Source organism: Aedes albopictus, chromosome 3 (genome assembly GCF_035046485.1).
Source record: "Aedes albopictus strain Foshan chromosome 3, AalbF5, whole genome shotgun sequence".
Classification (NCBI taxonomy): Eukaryota; Metazoa; Arthropoda; class Insecta; order Diptera; family Culicidae; genus Aedes; species Aedes albopictus.
The window spans coordinates 401,333,021-401,358,753 of NC_085138.1; the positions used below are offsets into that span (position 1 = coordinate 401,333,021).

General features: G+C 42.1%; 1 protein-coding gene across 6 annotated transcripts in view; it reads right to left on the reverse strand.

The window, feature by feature from the left end:
• LOC115253958 (midasin-like) overlaps positions 1 to 14,336 on the reverse strand; it is a 141,501-nt gene extending 127,165 nt beyond the window's left edge. For 3 of the 6 annotated variants that reach the window (XM_062856096.1, XM_062856094.1, XM_029854249.2), the window contains exons 1-3: positions 13,885 to 14,336; positions 13,231 to 13,650; positions 853 to 1,733 (exon numbers count right to left, since the gene is read on the reverse strand). In XM_062856096.1, coding sequence (XP_062712080.1) covers positions 853 to 1,733; positions 13,231 to 13,623 — 1,274 coding nt within the window. In that variant the 5' untranslated portion in view covers positions 13,624 to 13,650; positions 13,885 to 14,336. Of the gene's footprint in view, positions 1 to 852; positions 1,734 to 13,230; positions 13,651 to 13,869 lie in introns of all 6 variants that reach the window. The other 3 variants (XM_062856092.1, XM_062856093.1, XM_062856095.1) reach the window with 3 other exon arrangements.
• Between the last annotated feature and the right edge of the window lie 11,397 nt (positions 14,337 to 25,733).

A 25,733-nucleotide genomic window follows, 5' to 3' on the forward strand; every position in this document is an offset into this window, starting at 1 on the left:
TGATATGAAAAATTATGGATGGATAGTTCGAGGAGGTGAGGAGTGAGGAACAACGGATTGCTCGAAGGGGGTAATGAAATTATCAGTTGCATCGATTTATTTTTTAGAAGTTTAATCATAATAGTTCTTTTTACAAAACTGAATTTAAAAATTGACTACAATAAGAAAATTGCGATTCCTTTAGGAATTCTTCTTAGTAATCCTCCACGAATTCCTCTTAGAAATGCCTGCTAGGATTGATCCAGGAATTGCTGATGTTGCTCCTTCAAGAAGTTCCATTTGTGATTACTAAAGCAATTCCTGTTGAGATTTATCTAGGAATTTCTTCGGGAATTCCCCAAAGAAATCCTCAAGGGAATTCTTTTACGTATTTATTATGAATTTGTGTAAACGTTTTTCTAGTGATTCTTCTAGGCATTTCGATATGTATTTCTCTAGAGATTTTTCTACATATAATCATATAGATTATCTGAGGATTTCCCAAGGAATCCTCCATGAATTCTTCTTGGAATTTTTACAAATATCCTCCTTCGAATATGTCCAAAGACTACAAGGATATTGTTGGGACTAATCCAGGAATATCTCCAGGGGATAGTCTAGGAATTTTTCTAGACATTTTCCCAGCCACCTCTGAGATGTTTTCGTCAGGAATTCCTCTAGGAACGAACACTTTAACAGCAAGAAGATCTCGGTATTTTCAAAATACTATAAAAATACTATTTTTCCATTACAAATAATCCAGGAATTTTAAATTTTTTTCTGGTAAAATAAAGTTTTATGGAACATAATACCAAATATTCAAAGATCACAAATAGAAATCCCGCTAAGTGAAGATAAACAAGTAGTACTTACAATTTATAGGTCCTTCGTCGGATCTTGGCCATCAGCTTCTGCCGGTACGATTTGTATGTGATCTTACGGGGCTTCTTCTTCACCTGCTGCACCCTCCTGTCTTCATCACTTTCATCTTCCACACTAATTTGCCCCATAGAAACCGCACCTCTGGGAGCCTTCTTCCCGCCAGGCTTCCCCTCTACTGCTACCACTTCTGCCACATCGTCATCATCATCGGCATCTTCTTCCGGTTCATCTTCATCGTAATCGTAGATATCCTCTTCTTCCGAGTAATCACTACGCTTTCGCTTGCCACTATTGCCACTATCACTAACCATACCCTTCGGAACCACCACACTTGGCTGATCATCGTCTTCACTGTAATCTTCCTCATCGGAACTGACGTCCATCTTGTCTTCCTCATCCTCCGCGGATTCTGGATCTTCCAGTGCATCCATCGCACCCTGAATCACCCGACTTACGTCCTGATCGTCACTTTCCGGATCCTCGTAGTAGTCATCTTCGTCGTCCTCTTCATAATCATCGTCCTCCTCCTCGTCATCGTCATAATCATCCCGAACGGCCGCAGCCGTTCCGGCTTCGTCATCATCCTCATCGTCGTCGTCATCGTCCAAATCTACGGTTACAATTTCCGGACTTTTGATGAGCATCCGTTGCAAGGCGGCGGACGACGGTCCAGGGCGCATTTTCGCCGCCGGATTGGGTACCATTTTGACCGGGGATTTTTCCGGCGAGTCTTCGATTTCGTAGGATTCCGTTACCCGTAGGGTGATCAGACTTTCGGAAGAGGACGATTGCAGAGCGGTGCTGGACGGTGCCGACGCCGGCTCGGAGGGTGCTTCTTGCGGAGGAACTTCTTTGCTGGGTTGGGCGATTTCCTGGGGAATTGATGAAACAAAAATAAGAGCATTTATTAGTTGTATTGGTAACAAGTTGAGAATTTTATTTTGGGAACATTTTTCTAGTATTTTTTTTCTATTGTATTTTTCAAAGACACTTTACCGGGCTGCAAAACGGCGAGTCGATAAGAAGAGCGTCCAACATAGCTCTGGTCTTCACAAGTTCCTACCCCATGCTTCCACGGGTCAAGCGATGACAAATACTGCCAGCTAAGAGTTGTGTGCTTAGCTGGTAGTGCTTTTTTTTTTTTTTCTTCTAAACCATAGGGGGATAATCTGCTCAACAGACACCCTAACAGGAGGTTAGGGTAGTGTAGGTCTGACAGGCCGTCTTCTACAACAAAAGTAAAATCCAGGACTACTCTCTCCTCGTACCCACTAAACCATTCCTATGGTCGCCAAACCCTACGTCTCTCCGGAACCACCAAGAAGGTATTGCTTCAGAGAGGGGCTAGTGCACATCGCACCCACAAGGTTAGCTGCGTAGCCTGCAGCAACGAACATCGATGACTCGCTTTGGAGAGTCCATCACGGTAGCATGCTGGCGCTTAGCCAGTTTCCCGAGTGGTCCTCGCCACTCCCTTTGTCCTCGGAAGGCGGGCAGGGTCAACCCCGCCCGCGCCCTACTGCTGAGCGGACATCAAGAACTGATGCCCACGTGCAACCCGATCTGACCTGCCCGTAAGGAAGGGTATCACTACCCTTCAGGCCCTATCAGATGCACCCGTAGGTTGCAGACAGCAGGATCTCACCTACCCCGACCCTTGCCGGGGACCCCTTTCCGACCGCGGGCTCGGATCCAACCCAGTAGACCGACGCCACGACAGCACCACTACCGGGACTTCCTCTCCGCGGCCACTTAATCGTTGTAAGGGTCGATCTCGACCGCAGGGCACCGGTATGACCTACGAAGCCGACTCCGAACCCCTGGACCACCTCTTGTACTGCATCTGGACTAGCCATTCTCCGAGTCCACGCGCCACCTCCTCTGTAGCTCCCAGACGATGTGGGTAATAGCCGTTGAAACGGCGTTCCAGCCAAACTCATCCCTACACATCCTCTGGACCAAGTTGTCCGGAGTTGTGTCCTCCCCGCATGTGGCAAGCATGCGGTCACGCATTGTGCGAAAACGCGGGCACACGAACAAAACGTGTTCCGCCGTTTCCTCTAAACCATTGCACACTGGGCATTCGGGAGAATCCGCATGCCCGAAACGGTGTAGATACTGTCGGAAGCAACCATGATCTGTAAGGACCTGTGTCAGGTGGAATGAAACTTCCCCATGGCGCCTATTAATCCAACTATCTACCCTCGGTATCAAACTATGGGTCCACCTTCCTTTGGTGGAACTGTCCCACGCGCGCTGCCATTTGACCATAGAGGCCATCCTGACAGTCTTGCGTATGCCTCTTGTGCCGCGCATTTCGAAGCACTCCATGTCCTCACTGATAAGAATGCGGATAGGCACCATACCAGTAATGACACAGAGAGCGTCGTGTGACACGGTACGGTACGCGCTTGCAACCCTCAGACACATAAGCCTGTAAGTACTTTCCAGCTTCCGTCGGTAGCATTCAGTACTTAGCGCGGTACCCCACGCCGGGCCGCCATATCTAAGTATGGACGTAGCAACACTAGCCAGAAGCTTGCGCTTACTGGCGTACACCGCTGAGCTATTGGACATCATCCGGGACAGTGCCGCAATAGCTGTGGAGGCTCTTTTACAGGCATAATCGACGTGGCTACCGAAGGTAAGCTTGTCGTCGATCATCACGCCCAAGTGCTTGACAGAGCGCTTCGACAGGATAGTGCACTCTCCTACACTGATCTCCGTCTGCTGCGCCGACTGCATGTTGTTCACAACCGTCACCTCTGTCTTGTGGTGAGCCAGCTCCAGTTTTCTGGACCGCATCCACGCCTCCACAACCTTGATCGAGTGGTCGGTAGTCAACTTCACCTCCTCGATCGTTTCACCGTAGACTTCGAGCGTAATATCGTCGGCAAATCCGACAATCACCACTCCCACTGGGTACTCCAACCTGAACACCTCGTCGTACATGACATTCCATAACACCGGACCCAGGATGGAACCTTGCGGGACTCCTGAGGTTATGTGAAAGCACTTCCGACCCACCTCCGTGTCGTATACTAGTACGCGATTCTGAAAGTAGCTTCCGAGAATCTTGTACAAGTACTCCGGTATCCCCAGACGCAAGAGCGTATCGGCAATAGCAGCCCAACTGGCGCTATTAAATGCATTCCTTACATCCAGAGTCACTACCCCGCAGAAGCGAATTCCCCTCCTCTTAGGCTCGAGTGCTTTCTCGGCGGTTTTTGTAATCGACAAGATAGCGTCTACGGTGGACCTCCCCTTCCGGAAGCCATACTGGTTGCTCGAAAGACCATTTACGCCCTCAGTGAACCGCAACATTCTATTGAGGATGATCTTTTCGAGCACCTTCCCCGCCGTGTCAATCAAGCATATTGGTCTATATGCCGACGGGTCTCCGGGTGGTTTCCCCGCCTTTGGCAATAGTACCAGGCTCTGCCTCTTCCAAGCTTCTGGAAAAACTCCCTCGTCCAGGCATTTCTGCATAGCAGACCTGAACATCTCGGGAGCTTCTGCAATAGCTACTTTTAAGGCCAGGTTCGGAACTCCGATTGGACCTGGGGCCTTACCTACGCTAAGGGACTTCGCTATCCCCGCAAGTTCCACATCGGTGACCCTTTCCTCATCGCCAGCCCCAGTCCCCGGCTGTCCTACGAAAGGAGGCCAAGGACTAGGATCATGACGCGGAAAAAAGTCCTCCAATGATCCCCTCCAACATCTCTGGAGATTGCTCTGTAGGAGCCATCACACCTCTCGTGTTGGCCATAACGATCCTGTAGGCATCACCCCACGGGTTCGTATTGGCACTCTGACAGAGACCCTCAAAGCAGGCCTTTTTGCTTGCTCTTATCTCGGTCTTAAGTGCGGCTTTTGCAGCGGCGAACACCACCCGCCGTTCGTTTCGCTCTTCCTCTGATCGTGCTCGCTGCATCCGCCGCCTAGCCCGTAGGCAGGCGCGGCGCAGGTCCGCAATCGCGTCGGTCCACCAGTAAGCCGGTGGCCTCCCATTTCTAGGGTGGACTCGCCTAGGCATGGTCGCATCACACGCACGTGAGAGCACCGCTACCAGCTCGTCGCCGTCTAAACCGATTAAGTTTCGCTCACGGCGGAGCGCCTCCCTAAATACCCCTTCGTCGAAGTATGATGTCTTCCACCTGCGAGGGCTTGGCCTTGGCCTAGCCGCCTCTTCTTCTATTCGCTGTCTGCTGTTATTGTAGTCGATGCTGTAGCGAACCGCCAGGTGGTCGCTGTGAGTGTAGCCATCATCTACTCTCCAGTTCGAACTACTTGTTAGGCCAGGACTACAAAAGATCACGTCAATAATTGACTCCGCTCCGTTTCGACTAAAGGTACTCTTGGTACCGACATTAGCCAAGTCGACATCTAAGATGGCCAGTGTTTCTAGCAGGATCTGACCCCGCTGGTTCGTGAAACGGCTTCCCCATTCCACGGCCCAGGCATTAAAGTCGCCCGCTATTACCACCGGCCTTCGCCCTGTTAGCACGGTCGTTAAGCGGTCCAGCATTTGCGTGAACTGCTCGATCGGCCACCGCGGAGGCGCATAACAGCTACAGAAGATGACCCCGTTTACTTTGGCGACCATGAAGCCCTCATAGGTAGTAGACACCAACTCCTGAACGGGGTATTTACCCGTCGTCCATATCGCCGCCATTTTTCTGGTCCCATCCGCGACCCAGTTGCCGTTGCCGGCGGGTACTCGGTATGGGTCCGATATGATGGCGATATCCGTCTCCCACTCAGAAACTGCCTGACAAAGCAGTTGCTGAGCCGCATCACAGTGGTTCAGGTTCAGCTGCGTTACCTGCACTGTGATTTGTTGTTCACTGCGGCTTTCTTGAAGGCCGGGCACCTTGGGCCACCCATCGGATGTCTGTTGTTCGAGGATTTCCCGGTACAGATCATGCAGATGGGCAGACTCGTGCAGCTTTGGGCCTTATGACCTTCAGCGCCGCATCGCCTGCACAGTTTGCGCCTGTCGGGGCCTTTGCAGTCCCACGACTTGTGTCCTGGTTCCAGACACCTGAAGCAAACCTCTGGTGGCTCGTGGAATGTCAGGTGACATACACACCAACCCACCTTTATGCTCCCTACTTTAACGGACTTTTTGACGTCCGCCACAGGTAGCTGAACCAAAGCTATCTGTGTCCCTGCTGGCCCTTTCCGTAGCTTAACGGCTGCGGCGGCCACCTGCACATCGCACTGTTGCCGCAGTGCCGTGACGAGCTCTTCCACTTCGGTGATCTCATCGATGTCCTTGACCTTCAGAGTCGCCTCATGTGTCAGAGCCCTCACCTGCACACCCTCACCAGGGACCTCTTCTGCCAGCCTCTTATAGGCGGCGCCCTTGTGCTCCTTCTGGCGCTTCAGCTCCAGGATCATCTCGCCCGTACGAGTACGTCTAATACTGCGTACGTCGGCTCCAAGACCCTCAAGCTTGGCTTCGCTTCGCATCATCTTCAAGACGTCCGAGTACTTGGACTGTTCCGTCTTGATGACGATAGCGTCGCCTTTCTCGCGCTTGGCACCTGCCCTCCTACGCCTTGGCTTGGCGTCCTGCGCTACTACCTGCGGATTCGCCTTCTTCTTCCTCTTCCGCTCTACCTTCGTCCAAGGGGGGTCCTCCCCTTGGATCGCCCTACTCTGTGGCTGTTGAGGGCCCACTAACGGTCGCAACCCCTTGTTCCCATCGTTCCGGGACGGGCCAGCCTTTTCAGGCCCACCCTTCCCAGCTTTCCGGGAACCCTGGCTGGGGTCCGACCTTCCGGCATTATTACCGACTTTCGGGGTAATGATTCGCCTGGCCTTGCGGGCACCGCCAGACAGCTCCTCGCCTGACGGTTGCCTCGCCCGCTTCTGCGATTGCTTGCCCCGTTTGTCGCGAGCAGTCGCTTCCGCCTTATTCGGACTTCCTGCGAAGGAGAAGGCCTCCGTTTGGGTAAACTTCGGCACTTTCTCATTTGCAGGCTCCGCTGCTGCAGCAGTCAGCAACGCGAGTGCCGCGTGCTCCTGCTTGGCATCGTCGATCGACGCCCTAAGTCGAAGCAAGGCCGTTTTCAGGTCCTTGCTTATGTTCGACTTAGTGGACGCAAAGTCGATGATTTTGCCAAGCTGCTGCTCAGCCACCTCTATTGCGGACCGTCCTTTGGATCCTCGGTTGACGGCCCTCAACAACCACGCTCCGTCCATAACCTCCACCGGCTGGCTTGCCGGGAAGTGGACTGGAGCACCCACGCTTGAGCTGCGTACGCAACTCCCAGCGCCTATCTCCTCACTTCTCCTTGTCGGAGATCTCATCAACCCGCTTCTTGCGAAGGGGTTGATCCCACCACCATTTCCACCTAGATTCTGATTTTTATTTGACTTCATGATTAAATCCCACGAGTAGCACGGGAAAGAATATCCACCACGCCAGAGCCCTGCATTAACGCGGTAAGGGACAGCTTACTGTGGGGGGTGCCCAGGTACCCCACAGGCTCCGTTAAAGGTCGAGCATCTTTTTCACCCCCTCGATCACTCATTCCTCAGCACGGGTCGCTTGACACCTTGAATTGGGGTTAGTAGTCCTATTCTTAGCCGGCGACTACGCGGCTGACTCGCAAGCGGGGGGGGTGCGTCAGGCCCCAGGACTTTAGTCCCTGCTGCCCCTAGCTGGTAGTGCTGCCTGGGCCCTGTTGTCCTTCTGACTTCAGCTAGATTGAGGAGGTACGTACCGAGCATCTGTTCACCAAGGAGGTGTGGCTCGAACAGCGTCTGTACTGGCATCCAGCGGCTGAGTATGAAATGCACCTCCACCGGAAGCTATACCTAAGGTGGCACCGTTACAGAAACCGAAAACACTTTACCGGGTTTGGTAGTGGGGGAGCGGGACATTTGGCATAAAGTCATTTGGCATAATCGAAATGCACCCTTCTTTATTATGCCAAGTGTCCATTATGCCAAACGACCTTATGCCAAATGACTTTATGCCAAATGACACAGACCCTGGTAGTGGCATTCGTGTCTACATGATATCTAGTTAAATCTTTCGAACAGCTACCTACCATTCTTTCAGCAATGTTAACATCACTTTTGCTGTTTTGGTGGCGTACGCGAGTATTTTAGAAAGAGATTCGCTGATGTTGCAGTTAGCCCTATACTACTGGAGATCTTTACATTATCTGCACTGTCATCACAGTATACATAGAAGCTCATAGAAGAGTTGCTGTTGTGCATCAAATGTGCGTGTTTAAGGCGGCTATGCCCTATTCGAATGCCCGTAAGGACATGGTGTTCAGAAGACCAAATTAGATTCGGATTGGTTTCGATTTGGTTGGTACCTATCAATCAGTTTGTCTCAAATGTCGAAATAAGAAAGCTTCCCGATCAGTTCGACTTTCTTATTTACTTAACCCCTTCTCGCCCACGACTTCTTTCAAACTTTTGAATGCTAAAAAATGCTATGAACAAAAAGTGCTCGAACTAAAGTTGTTAGAGTTAGAGATCACTTAAATTTATCGAAATCGTAAAAAAGTTTTTAATTGTTTATCAATAGTTATTGATTGCTTATCAATAGTTTCACTATTGAATTAGTAATTAGAGTGTACAAGTACTCTAATAAGCTTGTTATAACCTCTTCCCAAACGCTTTTATAACATATTGAAGTGAACTGGTTTAGGTCGGATTCGCCAAAAAGTGATGGTGCTCTACAGACACCATGAGTGTTAAAGGGTTAAAGAGGAATTCTCTCAAACACTCCTGGCGGCTTCAGGTACCTTCAGACTTTTGTAGCAACTTCAGCCTTAATGATGTTCACAAGAGCCAATGACAGGATTCTGGTACGTTTGACCTAAGCACGTTTGGCATAAGAGCTGAAGGGACAGTTGACATAAAAGACGCATGGCAAAGACAATTTCTGTAAATGATGAACTACAAAATAAATTTAAAGAACTAGAAGTTACTTCAGAGGTTCCCAAAGGGATATAATCTGGGATTCGTCTAGGAGTTCTTTCATGGATTTCTCCAGGAGCTTCAAGATGCTTCTAGAAATTCCTCTCGAGATTCTGGGTTCCTTTAAGAATTCTTTTCGTGTTTCCTTCAAAAAATTATTCAAGAAGTTCTTTCTGCCTTTTATCCAGGAGTTTATTCAGGATCCAGGAACACCTAAAGGGATTCGTTCAGAGATTCCTTACGTATCGATAAGCTTTTTTTTTACTTCGGGATACTATGAATGTTTCTTATGAAATTCCTCTAGTTCCTTTGGAATGATTCCAGATGTATTTTTCTGGTGTTCGCAGAAGGAAACTACTGGAACCCGAAAAGGAACAAAACTTACAAAACCACTGGACGAATTCCTTAACCCACTCCTGCTCATGGTGTCTGTAGAACACTATAACTTTCAACCTTTCTATCTCTAAAACTAATGAAGTTTTTTGAATGTTTCTAATTGTAGGGTTTGTGTTCCATCAGTAATCTCACGCTCCCAATTTCATCCTATTCAAAAACAAGCGATTACGGCACCGATTGATTCCGATCTTTTTGTTTTCATGCGTGCTCACTTCTAACAAAAAATACAAAAATAAGAAACAAAACAAACAGTGCTTCATTTCTTTGTTTTTCGTAGGATGAAAATGGGAGCCACATGCTTAATAAGGGAACCATTACCCTAAATCATGATTGCACATGTTTTTGTGTTTTTGTTAAAGAAAATTGTCATGAAAACCTATTTTTTGACAAAACAAATAATGGCAGGCTTTGACGACCTGATAAAAATAGTTTCTTAACAGATTTACTGTTTATTTGCGTAGTCGTAAGTTGAAAAGAACGGAAACATCTATGTCAACCCCCATTTTGATGCAATATGAGCGGTATACATATGCACCGCTAGGCAAATGATGTGCAAAAAAATGGGTACCTAGTTTCCCTGTAATCAATGTTTGCATCCCATTCTAGAATTCTGGTGGCGTAAAAGTTTATAGTTTTTAGAAACCACTTGGCTTGATTCGTAATGGATTTGTATAAAAGTGGTTCGGAAAGTGATTTTACGGATTTTCAGAAGAAGAATCTTGTGCTTTAAAAATATAAAGCAAGCGAAATGATGAAATAAATAAAGTTCTTCAAATGCCTCATGGTGTTTCACAGCATCACCTCAGATTTGAAGATTTGTAGTTATGCACCGAAAATAAGATTTTATTCTACCATTTCGAGTAAAAAGTAATAAACAACACAATATTTAAACACAAGTCATGCGCGGGATAGGATTAAATAATTGCAGGAATTCCAAAAGGAAGCTCTGTAAAAAAAATAGAAGGAACTCAATTAAGAATTCTTGAGGTATTCCATTAAAAAAAACAATACATGTGGTATTCCGTAATAAACTCCTGCAAGATTTTCATTAGGAACATCTAAAAGAAAGAACCTCTGAAGGGTTTTCGGAAGGCACTTCTGGAGTAATCCCTGATGAAATCCAGTTTGAAGTTCTATGAGGGATGCCAATCGTATGGAAGGTAACCGAGGCAGATATTTTGTCATTCGTGTGCTCAGCAAAATCCTTAACTGTAAAGAAGGACGATTGCTAGCTGACTTTCAGCAAAATAATTTCCGGATACCATTTCATTTTCTAGGCATCTCGCGCATCCACCATCAAAGTTAAACATCTCCAGACTCAAACAGATGACAGCCAGCGCAAGTTGCTTCAGCTCTTCTGGCACCAACTCTTTAGATTCGGCGGTCTCGGCACTTACGGCTTCTCAGCATCATTCGCGAATGGGAATTGTCCGTATCGCAGCGGTTATACACCCATACCGTGCACGTGCAGTTATCCTTTTCACGTAGCTTCTCTAGCCGGCAGAGCCACGGAACCTCCGCCAACTCGAGCGCTTTTCGCATTGGCTGTGGTTCATCTGTTTCTTCTACATTCGTTTACTTGATTCGGCGAATTCTTGACTACAATCAAACTGTTTGAAATTACTTGAAGATGAACAAATCTCTCAAATTATTTCCAGTTATGGTACTTTTGCTGAACCGGTAAGGTATTGCAGAGCAAATAATGAAACAACTGACTAGACTGTATACTAGCAGTGGAATAAAAATTTGATTAATTACACATCGAACGCTTCCAACACAAAAAAAACAACAGAAATTGCTAAATTTTTCAGCAGAATATTGCTCAAATTCAGCACAACGTTGCTGATTATCTGTCAAAACTGCTGGATAGTTCAGCAAACTAAAACAAAATGGCTGATACTCAATTATTCGTATTGCTGATTGCAATCAGCACAAAGAGAAATTATGTAATACAGTGCACTTTTGACAACACTTTCCAAAATTATGTTTTATTGGCCCAGACTAGATGGTGAAATCGAGTAATATGTTCGACACTTTAGTCATTGCCCTATGATTAATTAAAAGAGTCCTACAGAAATAAAATCTTTCAAGCATTCCTCCCACGATTCTTCTAGGTACTTCTGCAAGGATACCCAGAAAACCAAGAGCAACTCCACGAATTCGTCCAAGAATTTCTCAAGGAGATTATCCATAACATTTTTAAGGAAATATTCCAGAGATTCCTCTAAACATTTCTCCAGAATATTCTACCATGGATTACTCCTAAAAATTTTCAGATTTCACCTCTGCATTTCTCCCCAAGGATTCTTTCATGATTTGTTTTAAATATTCCTGTAACTATTCCTCCAAGTAGGTATTCGTCTGGAATTCCTACAAGGAATTTCTTATCAATTTATGAAATGTTTCCTGATTGAATTTGTTCACAAATACTTTTAAGGATCACTCCAGTAAAATGTTTAAGGATTATCAATACAAATTTCATTAACTATCTTTAAGAGATTTCAGCAAGGGATCTTCCAAGGATTCTTGCAGGAAGTTCAGCAAAAGATTTCTTCATGAAATTCTCTAAAATCCTTAAAGAATTCCTTCAACAATTCCTACGCCCAAGGGCTACTACAAGAATTCTTTAAAGATTTCTCTAAGAACTATTATAAAGAATCCTTCAAGAATACATTTGGATTTTTTTTCCCAAAGACTCGTCCAGAAGCTCTTCCGAGAAATACTCCAGGAATTCCTCCAAGAAATACGCCAAGAATACCCTCAAGGTAATGTCCAGTTTTTTTTTCAAGAATTTGTCAGACATTTTTCAAAGATTTCTCCAAAGATTCTGAAGATAGGAACTTTTCAGGAACTTTCCAAGGATTCCTTCAAGCTGAAGCCTACGGAATTCCTTCATTTATTCTTCTAAAGATACTTAGAAAATTTCATCAGGATTCTCTCAGGAGTTTATCAAAGGATTTCCGCAAGTTTTTTTTTTCCAATGATAACTACACACACCAAACGCTTTCAGCAATATTTTGCTTAATTTTGCCGAGCAAAATTTTTTGCTGAACTTTCGGCAAAGTTTGCTGAATTTCAGCAAAACGTTACTGGTGATCAGCAGAGTTTACTGAACAAATCAGCAAAATTTTGCTGAATTTCAGCAAAATGTTTACTAAAACCTTCAGCTCGGCAAAATTCAGCAAAATTTTGCTGAAATCCTCAATCGATTTTTGGTGTGCAGGAACTCATACAAATAAATCCTCCAGAAATTCCACTAGAAATAAGGTAATTTTACTTGGAATTCCACCAGGTCTTGCTCCAGGAATTCCACCACGAATTTCTCCAAAAATTTCACCACCATACTTCTAGGAATTCTACCAGGAATTCCTAAAAAGAATTCTTCCAGCAATTTTTCCAATAATTCTTGGAACTCAACCCGAAATTCTTTGAATTCCAGCAGAATTTCCGCCAAGAATTCCTTCAAGAATAACTCCATTAATTCCTACAGGAATTTCACCAGGAATTACTTAAGGAATTGCTTCAGCAATTATACCAGAAGTTCCTCCAGGAATTCCACCAGTAATTACTTCTGAAATTCCTCCAAGAATTCATCCAGGGTTTTCTCCTAAATGTCCACTAAAATTTGTTTTAAAAAACCATTAGGGGGCATCCATAAAGTACGTCACGCTTAGAGGTGGGAGGGGGGTTCTGAAAAGTGTGACAAGTAATGTGTTTAGTATAGGAAAGGGAGGGGGGGGGTTGAAAATTCCCATTTTAGCTTGACGTACTAAATGGATACTCTACTAAAATTTGTCAAGGAATTCCACATGGAGGGGTTCCTGGTGGAATTCCTAAACGAGTTAGTGTCATTCCCCTTGCTTGCTTTAGCAAGCATCAGTAACAGCAAGAATCATGCCGAGGTTGTCAGAGTGATGCTGCCTTATTGACGAGTGGAACTTTGGCGGAGAAAATTATGAGTTAAGCGATATTCACAAAAGTTTAGTTTAATCCAGTATACAGCAAATCGAACAAAACACTTACCCCTGGTTCAAGCTTTTCCTCAGAATCCACGGCATCCTCAAACTTTTCATCCGACTCATCCAGAGCGGTCACTTCAGACTGAGCCTCGGGGACACTGTCGGCATTTTCCTTCATCGTGCTGGGCTCATCAGTCTTCAGATTTGCCTGGACATCCAAGCTCTCGTCAGTTCGCTCTTCGGAAGCCTCCTCGGGAGGCAACTCTTCCGATTCTGCTTTGTTGGCAGCTGGGCTGGCAGCAGTATCATCTCCAGCTGTTTCCGCTGGTTTTACTTCTACCGTCTCTTCGGGTACCTCTTCTTTCTTTTCGGAAGCTGGCTTCTTCTCTTCTGCCACCGCTTCATCTTCCGGCGAGATGTCCTTGACGGGATCTTCCGTTGCGTTATTGGTGTCCATTTTTATTGATTTTGATTAGCTCAGCACCTAAAATAATAAAACCTAGGTCAATATACGCTGTCGCAGAAAAGTGCCATGTTGTCGAAAGGAAAACAAAAGCAAATCTTTTCTTGCAATCCGAAGCACTTTTCTTATACGTTCGAGTGGCAAATTCATAGCAATAATTATACGATGCAAAGCGTAGCACAGGCCTTGCAACAGAGGCAAAATACTGATAAGATAAACAAAAAATTGAGTTCAATTTACAGAATCAAACCTTACGTTGGCTTCCCGTCACTCGTCCACCTCCACCAGCAACACTCTGCGCGAAGATCGTCTTGTACTTCTTGCCCGTCTACTTTTGGTGCGTGCAACAGAACCGCCCCCGGCGTCCACCGAACTCAGAAAAAAATCGCCCTCCAACCGCTTGTGGAACAGAGAAAGAAAAAATGACAAGCCACAGCTCCCTTCGGAACCGTCACCAAAAGCCGCAAAACACACACGAATCGCGAACACCGCCAGCGAAATCGACCACCGCAAAATGTTCCGAGCACTCGAGAACCGAAAACACCCCGGCGAAGACGACGGAATCGAACGGAACCAATTAGACCCGCGACGTTTGCACTTTTAATTTCGTCAATTTCGATTTTATTTTCTACGCGAGCCGAAACAAAATGCAGCTCGCAGAGCGGCAGCCGAACAAGCAGAGGAGTCACTTTTTGACTTTTGGAACTACTTGCGCTCGCTTGCATGCAGCAATCTGACCGGTCGAGGGGTGCTTCGGCGGTGAGAGGATCTTGAAGTAACGATGTTTGCACTGTTTAAAAAAAACTAATGATTCCCACAACTTACTGAAGCTCAAACACATCCAGCTTTTTACGCTGGCCATAAAACAACGAGGGGTGATTCGATTTTGACATTTCTTGCCGACAGATTTTATAGTTAAATCTAAGTAGGCCGAAAATATAGGTTGATGATTCAACTGTCAAAAATTTTCACCACTTGTGTTTGGAAACTGCCAATTCTTACTATCATTTTGTTTTCAAATTTGAATAATTTTGTTCTGTGATTAATTGCATTTTTTATTATTTTAGACATCTTGAAACGGCCATGACTTCTTGTGGGAAAATTTGGACAATTGAACGCGATAGAAGAGTTGTTCTAGCTCGACTTCTTTTCATGTATTAGAGGACAATATCAAAACGAGAAGCGCCAGTTAAATTATGCTTTACGTGCTCTACCAATTTTATATGTGTGAAGTCTGAAATGTCCTCCTACGTAAAGATTTTTTCTGAATATTAAATGTGATTACTTTTATTCCCCAGTACAACGGGCTGTGCATAATTCTGACCGTTCTTTAGGATGATAAGAAGTTTTTGGTGTCATCTGCTGCTTGGTCTTGTTCCGTTCTTGGTCTGTGGTAGTATGAAAAGCCCTTTCCACTATAAAGCTATGATAGAAGACCGTCAAATCCTGTCCATAAGCCACATAGACTCTGGGGGCATGCTACCCAGATGAGGTCTGGAAAATTTTGAAAACCTAGTATGGCCAAACATCTACGAGTGGGAGGGGGGTTTCTGAGAAGGCTAAAAATGAGTCAATGAACAGCGCCTCATTACTCGAGCAATTGTGGGAGTCTTGTCAGAAATCATCAAGTCAACGAACGGGGTGCTCCACGGTGTTGTGTAAAAACTCCTAAAAGCATGTATCTGGAATCAAGATTCTGGATAGGTTCACTAATCAATCACTGCATTCCTTAATGGTAGCCTAGTCGCCAGCTATTTCCATCAGTTCTTTTTCAACCTAGAAATATAAATATTAAGTACGAAATCATTAAAATAAATTGATTCCTATTTCTACAAACAAGTGAAAATTGTTGACGTTTCACGATGTAAATATAGGCTTTTGAACAAAGCTTGCTTTGATTTTACCATAACAGTATTTATGGTGTCGGCAAGAAATGTCATCATAATTTATGGCAAGCTAGCGTAAAAAGCTGGATAGGAAATTTATTTAACTATTCACCAGACTTTTTATTGGTATAAAATAGCAAATTTCTATTCGAAATGTATATAAAAATTATATTTTACATTGTAATATTCTGATTACATGAGTACCTCATTCATTCGTGACGCCCCTTGTCATGCTCTGAGTGTTTTGTTCTAAACGAGTTCTAAACAAAGGCGGCATTTTGACAAGTAGCTACAGTTCAGTGGATCGCTGGCACTCTAATAAACTGAAATCAAACTTGCAATAGTCTATTTTACGAAACGGCAACAGTGTTGATATTGATATTAACACTCACGGGCTTGGGCGCAACCTCCTGTCAAATTTTCATTCATGAAATGAGCGATCAGCTGATCCGAAACGTCTCGTAAAATGGCTCATAACCTTGATTGAAAAAAAAAACAACGAAAAAGAAATATTTTTTGTGTTTTGCATCACAAAATTTATTTAATAAGCTATAAACATTTTAAGGCTCTCCATTATTCATCATTTTAAATACTCAGGTTTAAATGCAAATTTTTACAAAAAAAAAAATAGAATAAAGTTTTCTATTCCTACAGGATTTGTGTCCAAATTTATTAGCGTGATATTGGTCTAAAAACTGATAATATCAATCTCAACTTGAGTTGAGATTAGAGATGGCGCCACCTGATCCGAGCTGAAGAGTACCGCCTACCCCCGTTGGTTTGACCCACGCCATTGACACGCCTATACCTATAGCATGGAGTGACAGTAGTGACATCAGGGGCCCAATTTCGTTTGATCAACACATTTTGGGCCCGTTTTTACTAAAGAAATGTTGATAACAATGCCTGTCAGTGGGTTGGTTTGACCTCATCTAATCTAACCACCCGGATAAAAAATTACCATTCATTACAAGGTAAATATTATTAACATATGACTGGTTTTATTGTTCACAATAAAACACATAGTAGATACACAGACAAACAGACGTATCACTTGGAACAAATTGCAATAAAAATCATCGTCACGAAAACATAATCGCCCAATGCTAACCAAGTTGTGTTACGCAAACCACTCAGTACACTGAAACCTCCATTTAAGTCGATGCATGGCTGATCGAAAATATTTTTTACCGTGAAAGCAATGACAAAACTATAGACTTTTATATTTTTTAACACTTCGCATGACAAAGGAGATTTGTCAAAAAATATAAAACTGTATAGTTTAGTCATGGCCGGCACGGTAAAAATTATTTTCGATCAGCCATGCATCGACTTAAATGGAGGTTTCAGTGTAGATGGCGGTAGTGAGCAAACGTCAGACAGGAGCAAAAATGATGCGAGCGCCGTGACCGATCGATTTGCGAACTACAAAATATTTGAACCAACCGTTAAAAAGGGTAGCGATGAGAAGTGACTAGAGTAAGACGTCTGTTTGTCTGTGGTAGATATATTGTTACTTTTTACAATAGAAATCAAGTCCATATAGTTCTTACAATAAGTGAACATTAGCTTTATTAGTGACTAATTGATTCGATTGTTTTTCAATAGTTCTATAATAATTAAAAGTTACTATCAGTAAAAATTAATTTAAGTTGTTTTTGTATAGTTGCAAAAGTGCATGCAAAGTTCTCATGGAGTTTTTATTACAAAAGAGTTTATTTCTCAATTACACTTAAAAACAATACGTAGCAAATAAATAACAATAAATATTATTGTTTTATCCAAGCAACATGTTTGTATAATTAAATACAAAATCACTTGACATATTTTTTTTATAGTTTTCGTTTTAATTTGAGTATATTTTGAACAATGATTTTTCTAATGTTTTCCAAATAATTAAAGGTATCTAGTAAATAGTAAACTACCATTGATAACAATACAAATACAATTAGTTTAATGGGGTCAATTGAACCGATGGTAAAATAAACATGCAATAATATTTGTTGTTATGTAAACAGATTTCGCCTTTGAAAAACCAAAGAATTCATATTTCTCGGTAACATTTTTCTCCAGCATTCACAGACACTAATGGCCACATGAATTGTGAATTATTTATGGTATGGATCATACGACCTGAAGTCTGACTTGTGATATTTGGCAGTTATTTGAAAAGATTGATGATAGATCAGCCAAGCAATACATACCAGACAGACATCAGAGTGTTTGATTCTTATCATAAAATGTGCATATTATTCTGGCGGCCGTTAGTGCTCGTAAATGCTGGATATAAATGTTAGCGGGAAATATAAATTCTATGAATTTTCAAAAGCGAAAACTGCTTACAAATAACAACAAATAATATTGTATTTTTATTGTAACAACAATTCATTTGACGCCATTCAATTAATTGTATTTGTATTGTAAGAACAATGAAAAATCATTAGGATTTATTGTTTTCTTTTGAAAATTGCTTTAAAAATGTCTCATAAAAACACAATACATTCTATTGTTTTTCGCGAAAAAGTGTATAAAATTTTTCTCTAAATTTTATGGTTAGGATACATAACGACCACCATTTTTTATTGTAAAAGTGCCATTTACCATTCGCCGAATGGTATAGAACAATAGGCGTGATGGTGAGTGTGCCGTGTAAATTACAACACGTTTAAGCTAAGTTTCCTGTTGCCAAGTAGAGGGCTCAAGTAAAATTTCACCTTTTCCGTAAGTAATTTTGACATTTGTTTAACTGACAGCATTTTAACGAAACGATGCTGTAAGAAGGATGTGAAGAAAAGGGCACCAGGTTGTTTACGATTTGGACCTAGAGAAATTTGGTTCTTTTCCTCAGGAAATGTTATTGAAATTTCAATGTACTATTTCGCGCGGGTGTAGGGAAAATGATTCAATTAAAAACTTATGAGTGGGCTTCTGGGGAAAATCCAGATAGTGAGATTCCAACGGAGTTGTGAAGCTTTCCAGGGAAAATACTGATTAGAGACATTGCGCTGGAACTCTGGGAGAACTTTTAATGGTATTACAGAGAGAACTAAGGTTAGATACTCATTAAAAATTCTGCAATTTAGGCGTTCGGACTACGATGGAAGGAATTATGCTGGGACTCTGGCGGTTACTTTATGGAGTTTTTGAAGAAATACTGGGACAAAGCTTCACGGGAAATTTTATGAAGATTCACGAAGGATTCTTTGTGATGAATCTTCTGGCATTCCGTACGAAGGTTTTTCTCTGGGATTTCGCAGAGAAAATCCTTCAGCAACTTCTTCCGGGATTCCTCCAGAACCTCCTTCTAGATCTCTGTAGTAGATATGGTTTCCGAGGTCACGACAATCTCCTCTAGGAGTAAATTTTTGGGTTCCTCTAATAGTTTCTTCTGCTATTACTCCAGGATTTTCTTTAAAGATTACACCAGGAGTGGCATCAGTGAGATTTCTCCAATAATTCCTCTAACGATTCCTCCAGAAATTCCTCCGAAGATTCCTCCAGGTATCCATTCAGGGATTCCTCCGGAGATTCCTCCAGAAATTGCTCCAAAAATTCTACCGGAGATTCTTCCGGAATTCCTCCGGAGGTCCAGGAATTCCTCCGAGGATTCCTGGGAGGAACCTCCAGAATTGGGGGAATTCCGGGAGGAATCTCCGGAGAAATTCCAGGAAGAATCCCCGGAGGTATTCCTTGATGAGGAATTCCTGGAAGAATCTCTGGAGGGATTCCTGGAGGAATCCCCGGAGGAATTTCTGGAGGAATCTCCGGAGAAATTTCCGGAGGAATCTCCGGAAGAATTCCCGAATGAATCTCCAGAGGAATTCCCGGAGAAATCTCTGGAGGAATTCCCGGTAAAATGTCTTGAAGAATTTCCGGAGGAATCTCCGAAAGAATTTCCGAAGGAATCTCCGGAGGATTTTTTGGAAGAATCTCCGAAGAAATTATTGGAGAAATCTCAGAAGGAATTTCTGGAGATTTGCTCCAGAAGATGCTCTGATGATTGCTCCATAAATTGCTTCGGGGATGCTTCCGGGAAATTCCTCCAGGAATCCTTCCCGGAAAGTCCTATAGGAATTCTGGAAGAATTGCACGGGAATTTCAGAGGAACTCCCGGAAAATTCCTGGTGGAATTATTGGTGAACTTCTGGTGGAATTGCCGAGGTAATTTTAGATGAGTTCGTGGGAAACTCCTGGAGGAATTTCTTGGAAACTCATTGGGGAATTCCAAGGGACACCTGAAGGAATTAACGGGGAACTTCTGGAGGCATTCCCGGGGAACTCCCGGAAGTTTTATTGGGGGTTTCCTGAAAGTGGAACCTGATAATTTCTGGATGATTTCCCGGGGGAATCCCTGGAGGAATTTCCGGAACACTCCTTGAGGAATTCCCGGGGAACTCCTGGAGGAATTTCCGGGGAACTCCCACGAAAATATCCGGGAAAATCCGGAAGAATTCCTGATAATCTCCTGGAGGAAGAACTGGAGGAGAACTTCTAGATGAATTTCCGTGAACTCCTGGGGGACATTCTAGAGGAAATATCGGGAAACTCCTGAGAGAACTCTTTTAGGAATTTTCGAGAACTAGAAAACCTCAGATTTCTTTTGATAGAGCAAAACAGAGCAAGAGCAATGCTGCAGATTCTCACATTATTCCTTTCTTCCAGGAAACAAACATATTCACCGAGCTAGAGTTGTTCTGAAATTAACCGCAGGATATCCGTGCTCATTGTGTTTTGCCGCGCATACGCGCCAACTTGTGACGTAGTTGGGGGGCAAGGCCTTTCAAAACCTGAGACGAGACTCGCGAAGACGGTCTTCTTTTTCTCCAGTTTGATGTTTTTTTCTTCCTCCTATCTGTGTTGACATTATGTTTTTGGCTGGTGGTTCAAACACGTACGTGACCGCATTACCTCACATGCAGTGTGACTGAATCCCATTCACACATTAAATCATGTTGAGGTGAAATTTTGCATCGGCAACAATCGCCAAGCAAAATAATCATTGGAATATTTTGTTTTCAATATATATTTGACAATACAGGAGAAGAAAATGCTGCTCGGAGTGAATTTTTCCTTCAGAATTTATCTCGGATAGCAATACTTTACTCGTTTTAGGTAACGTAATCAAACGGGCTACAACTGACAGCTCAGTTGAACTACACTTGACGTTGCTTTTTTTCCTCTTCGCGAGTCTCGTCTCAGTTCAAAACCTGAGATTCACAAACCAATCGAATGCGGAAAATATCGATGCAATTCATCTTATTCAGACATATTCACGTGAAAACTAGTGCATTGGACTAAAAAAAGTTGAATTTTGTCCGATTTTGGAGAGCTTCGACCCCCCAACTACGTCACAAGTTGGCGCCTATGCCGCAGCGGCATATTTACTTGCAATTTTTTTAGTATACTACGTATATACGTACCGCAGTGCTTCCGCATTCCATTGCCGAACCCATTGCGTTTTCCGCAATCAAATATTTAAATAAATAAAATATTTGACGCTGTGTACTACATGCCTAAGGCCCCTGTGTACTAACAGCTTAATGCACCCTGATGTCTTTGGTGCGAAAGAAGAAACAAAAACGAAAGAGAAATGCCACTTTTACTCACGGAATAAAACATCGACAAATACGGAAAATTAACAACATGACTGACAGCATCGCATGACAGTGCCATCTGATTGGCAAATCTTTCTGGCTGCAAATTACTTATCAACTGCGAACGCTTAAGTAATTTTGATTGCAAAAGTTTTACGTGACCATTACTTGTCCTATCTTTTTACACAGTACTTACCAGGTGGAAACTAGCCATTAATGGTGAATATTTTTTTAAAAAAATGGTGTTGTATCAATAAAATTTATCATATTTTTATGATATTTTTTATCATGGCAGGTCTTTTCAGTAGTCTATTTTACGAAACGACAACAGTGTTGATACTGGGCTTGGGCGCAACCTCCTGTCAAATTTTCATTCATGAAATGAGCGATCAGCTGATCCGAAACGTCTCGTAAAATGGCTCGTTGACAGGTCCGTGCATGTCACTGTTTACAACTGCCGAACAAAGGCGCAAACGCTGAATTGTCATTTTCATAGGATAACTGTCAAAGACCTCCAAAATCAGCTGATTTTAGACGTCAAATGAAAAGACCCATTTTGCCCTGATGCGGGACACAATTTTACATAATTTGTTTTTCAGTGATTTAGGGACCCTATTTTCCAGAAAAAAAAATTTAATATCAAAATACAGGTTGCAGGCGTAACAAACAGGAAACTTAAAATAACTGTGAAATTTTCAAAAAATGCTAAAATTTTTTGTTTATTTGTTTGACATGTTCAAAGGTAATGCAAAACAAAGCCCTAAATTGAAAAAAAATAACAATAATGAAAGACAACGAATAACATTTGTATTCAGCATGATTATGCTGAGGGTGACGGGTTAGATTCCCGGTCGGTCCAGGATCTTTTCGTGAAGGAAATTTCCTTGACTTCCTTGGGCATAGAGTATCTTCGTGCCTGCCACACGATATACGCATGCAAAATGGTCATTAGCAGAGGAAGCTCTCAGTTAATAACTCTAGATTGAGTTTAAATAAGGGCGAAAGTAACATGAGAGAGTTCTCTACATCGACTTTCTCTTCTTCAAATTAAAGTGACAAGATGCAAGTATGGCTGCACTTTTTGGTCATAAATCGCTAGGTTGCGATGCAATCTAGCGTCTATGTAAAAAAGTTCGATTGAATTTGCATCTTGTCACTTTAATTTGCAGAAGAGAGAGTCGATGAAGAGAATTCTCTCATGTTACTTTCGCCCTTATTTAAACTCAATCTAGAACTGTGGAAGTGCTCATAGAACACTAAGCTGAGAAGCAGGCTTTGTCCCAGTGAGGACGTTACGCCAAGAAGAAGAAGAAGAAGAAGAACGAATAACGTTTGAAACAGTATGTTTTAAATTTGAAGTGTGGTTCAAGAAAAACCGGTTTTCTGGCGTTAACTTTATCAGTTTCGATTTTTCATCAAAGTCGCCCAAGAAACACTTGCAGAGCATTTGAAGACGCGTCATTTCGTGCGCGGAGATGGTTGTTATCTCTTTTGGTTCAATAGTTACAGGTGTTTTTCCTAAAAAAATCATAGTATTTCGAAAAGGTGATATGACTGAATGGGGCAAACATAAAAAATATATTTTGCCCGCATTCAAAAGAAGATTTTTTTTATAAAACATCAAAAAATTAGAGGGGTGTTATTTTTGTAACTCAAGTGAAAAATACTTAAAAAGTGCCTATTTTTTCAAGAAATTCATCAATATCTTTTGAACGGAATGACGTAGCAACATTCTCAGTGCACGAAATTGTGCGTTTTTTTTTAGCTTCAAAAATGGTTATTAGACAACTTTGATGAGAAATTTAAAACAAAAAAGATAAAGCGTTTGAACTGTTTTGACCAAATTTGAAGCATTTTCCCATAGTTTTCATAGGTTGACGCTAGAACAAATCGTTTTATTGCTTTATCTTTTTTGTTTTAAATTTCTCGTCAAGGTCGCCTAAGAACCACTTTTAGAGCTCCCAAAAACGCGCATTTTCGTGCGCTGAGAATGTTGCTACGTCATTCCGTTCAAAAGATATTGATGAATTTCTAGAAAAAATAGGCGCTTTTCAAGTATTTTTCTCTCAAGTTACAAAAATAACACCCCTTTAATTTTTTGATATGTTTTATAAAACAAAAGACATAACGAACACCTCAGCGCACGAAACGACGCGTCTTTAAATGTTCTACAAGTGTTTCTTGGGCGACATTGATGAAAAATCGAAACTGAAAAAGTTAACGCCAGAAAACCGGGTTTTCTTGAACCACACTGATCTCTAGATCGGTCAATTTTAAAGCTACATGAAAAATGTCTTCAGCAAAATTGCTCAAAATTGATAGATCTACAACTTTCTTGCAGAATGTATACAGTTATTCTTGCAAATAAAAAAGTTTGGTTTCCAACTTCTTTGAAAATATGGACCACCTTAATTTTTATGCACATTGGAAAGAGGGCCTTATTATTCGGGACAACTTTGTAGAAGAACATGTTTGTCTAAAAACTCATTTACATCTTTCCTCGTAAATCTGGTTCTTTTCAGACATTCCTAGATGAATAGCTGGAGGAGTTCTGGAAGAAACCTTAAGAAACAGGGAAAATCCTGTGGGAATTTCAAAATACCTTGCTTAAGAAAATGTTGAAAGGACTGTAGCAAGGAAGTTTTGAAAAACTTCAATAATGTCCCTCGAGAATTTTCCCTGAGAGATTACTAAGGTATATTGTCAGTATTTCACTAAGAGATTCGTATCCAACAAAATTGCCTTTTGTTCATTGAAACTTTTCAGGCATTACTCAAAAAATTCTCAAAATAATCTTTCGAGAATTCATTTAGATTATCCAACTAAAATACATGCATTCATCATTTAGATTATCCAATTAAAAGTTCTACTATTTTTTCCACGAATCCAGCAACCTTTGGAAAGCTTCTCTTGGGAATTTATCTGACGGGATCTTCTTTGAGGATTCAAAGAAGGTTCTGTTGCTATAGTGTGCGTGTATGTATCGATATCTCTGGGAATACTTTAAGGATTTTTTTTAAATATGGTGAACGAAAGCTTTGGTAAAGTCTTCAAATTCACTTGCAGAGAGCTTACAAGAAACAAGTAATATGCGTGAAGAATTAGCATCAAGTTACAATTCACGAATTAAAAGAAATAGAAAGGAAATTAACAAAACGAGCCACGTTGATTTGTCTTTATTTAAGAGACTTTCAGTCTTTTTTCATGTTTTACTATTTAGTTTTTTTAGAAGTTTGTTTTCAAGAAGAACAGAAGCAGTTCAACATATTATCCCAAGTAACCACTAAGCACTGGCGTAAGCTTTTTCGTGTCAGTAGGCTCAGTAGGAAATTTTCAAATGCTCTCAGGCATTATAAATAGTAAACACTGAAATAAGCCGTATATTACCCAAGTAACCACAAGCATTATATCATTGCACGAATTAGACTGAATATCAACATTTGCAATGCGAAATGCAGTAATTCCACACTTGTCATGCAATAATCCTTTAGATTGGCATTATCAATGTAATGATGCATTGCATTTTTCTTTACATAAGGGTTCATTAAAAGGTGATATAAGATAATTCAATAATTCAACACTGCAAAAACTGAATAAATGCAATGTACAAACTAGCAAAGTTTGCTCTAACAATACAATTATAAAAGCTTGACTCTAATGGTAAACAAGTCAAATCAAGAAGATTGAACAACTTTACGGTCAGCTCCATCAGTATTGAACATTTCTGGTTCGACTCCCGACCAACTTAATCCCCATTTGAGCCATCGATCGACGACAGCAAAACCTTTTTAGAGATGACCTTTTCTCTTTTCTGTAGGCTGCTATCACATGCCAAAGTTTTCTTATATTGATTAAATATCTTCTAAAATGCATTATAATGAATTACTGTATTCTATTACATATGACATAGTCGTTTTGCCTTCTACTGCAATGATTGAGACAGAAGATCAGTTTCCTTTTAGTTATTGAAAAATCTGTTGTTATCACTGCAGCAGAAACGGTCCAAGGCACCAGCGCGACGGAACTCATCTAGCGGTCTTCAACACTTCTGGTTCGACTCCCGACCCGGCGACAAAAAAATAATGGTTAAAACAGCCATGTGTGGGGGGCATCAGTACCGTCGATAACAAAACGGTGCTAAAAATAGATTTTTGTTTTGGTTTTTCGTGTTGCACGTATTAAGCATGTGCAAATGCAAATATACAGCACATGCATTTATGTTACTTTAGCAATGGCTGTCAGCGTGCTGCAATATGTGGCACTTATTTGATTTTAGTGGGGCCCTTTTCGACTTTAATATTGCTTTAATGAGGGGTTTAAAGCAATGCAGCATTATATTCACAATTTTAAATATAAATATAGGGCAAAATTGATGCACTTATATACGGCTTCGTGGTTACTTGGGTAGTGCTTGTAAACCCAGTGTCTATCAGCCGAATAAGAAACCTGACAGTGCTGTTAAAAGGCTTGGCGTGCATGACGTTTATATCAATCAAAGCTGATTTCAAGCAAAACAAAACTGAACCTAAGCAAGACAATAAAATCTTCTCAGAAATTGCGTACGATCGATCGGGCGGTGGAAGCCTGAGACGTGGAAGCTTGTCGTCGGACACTTCAAGCATTA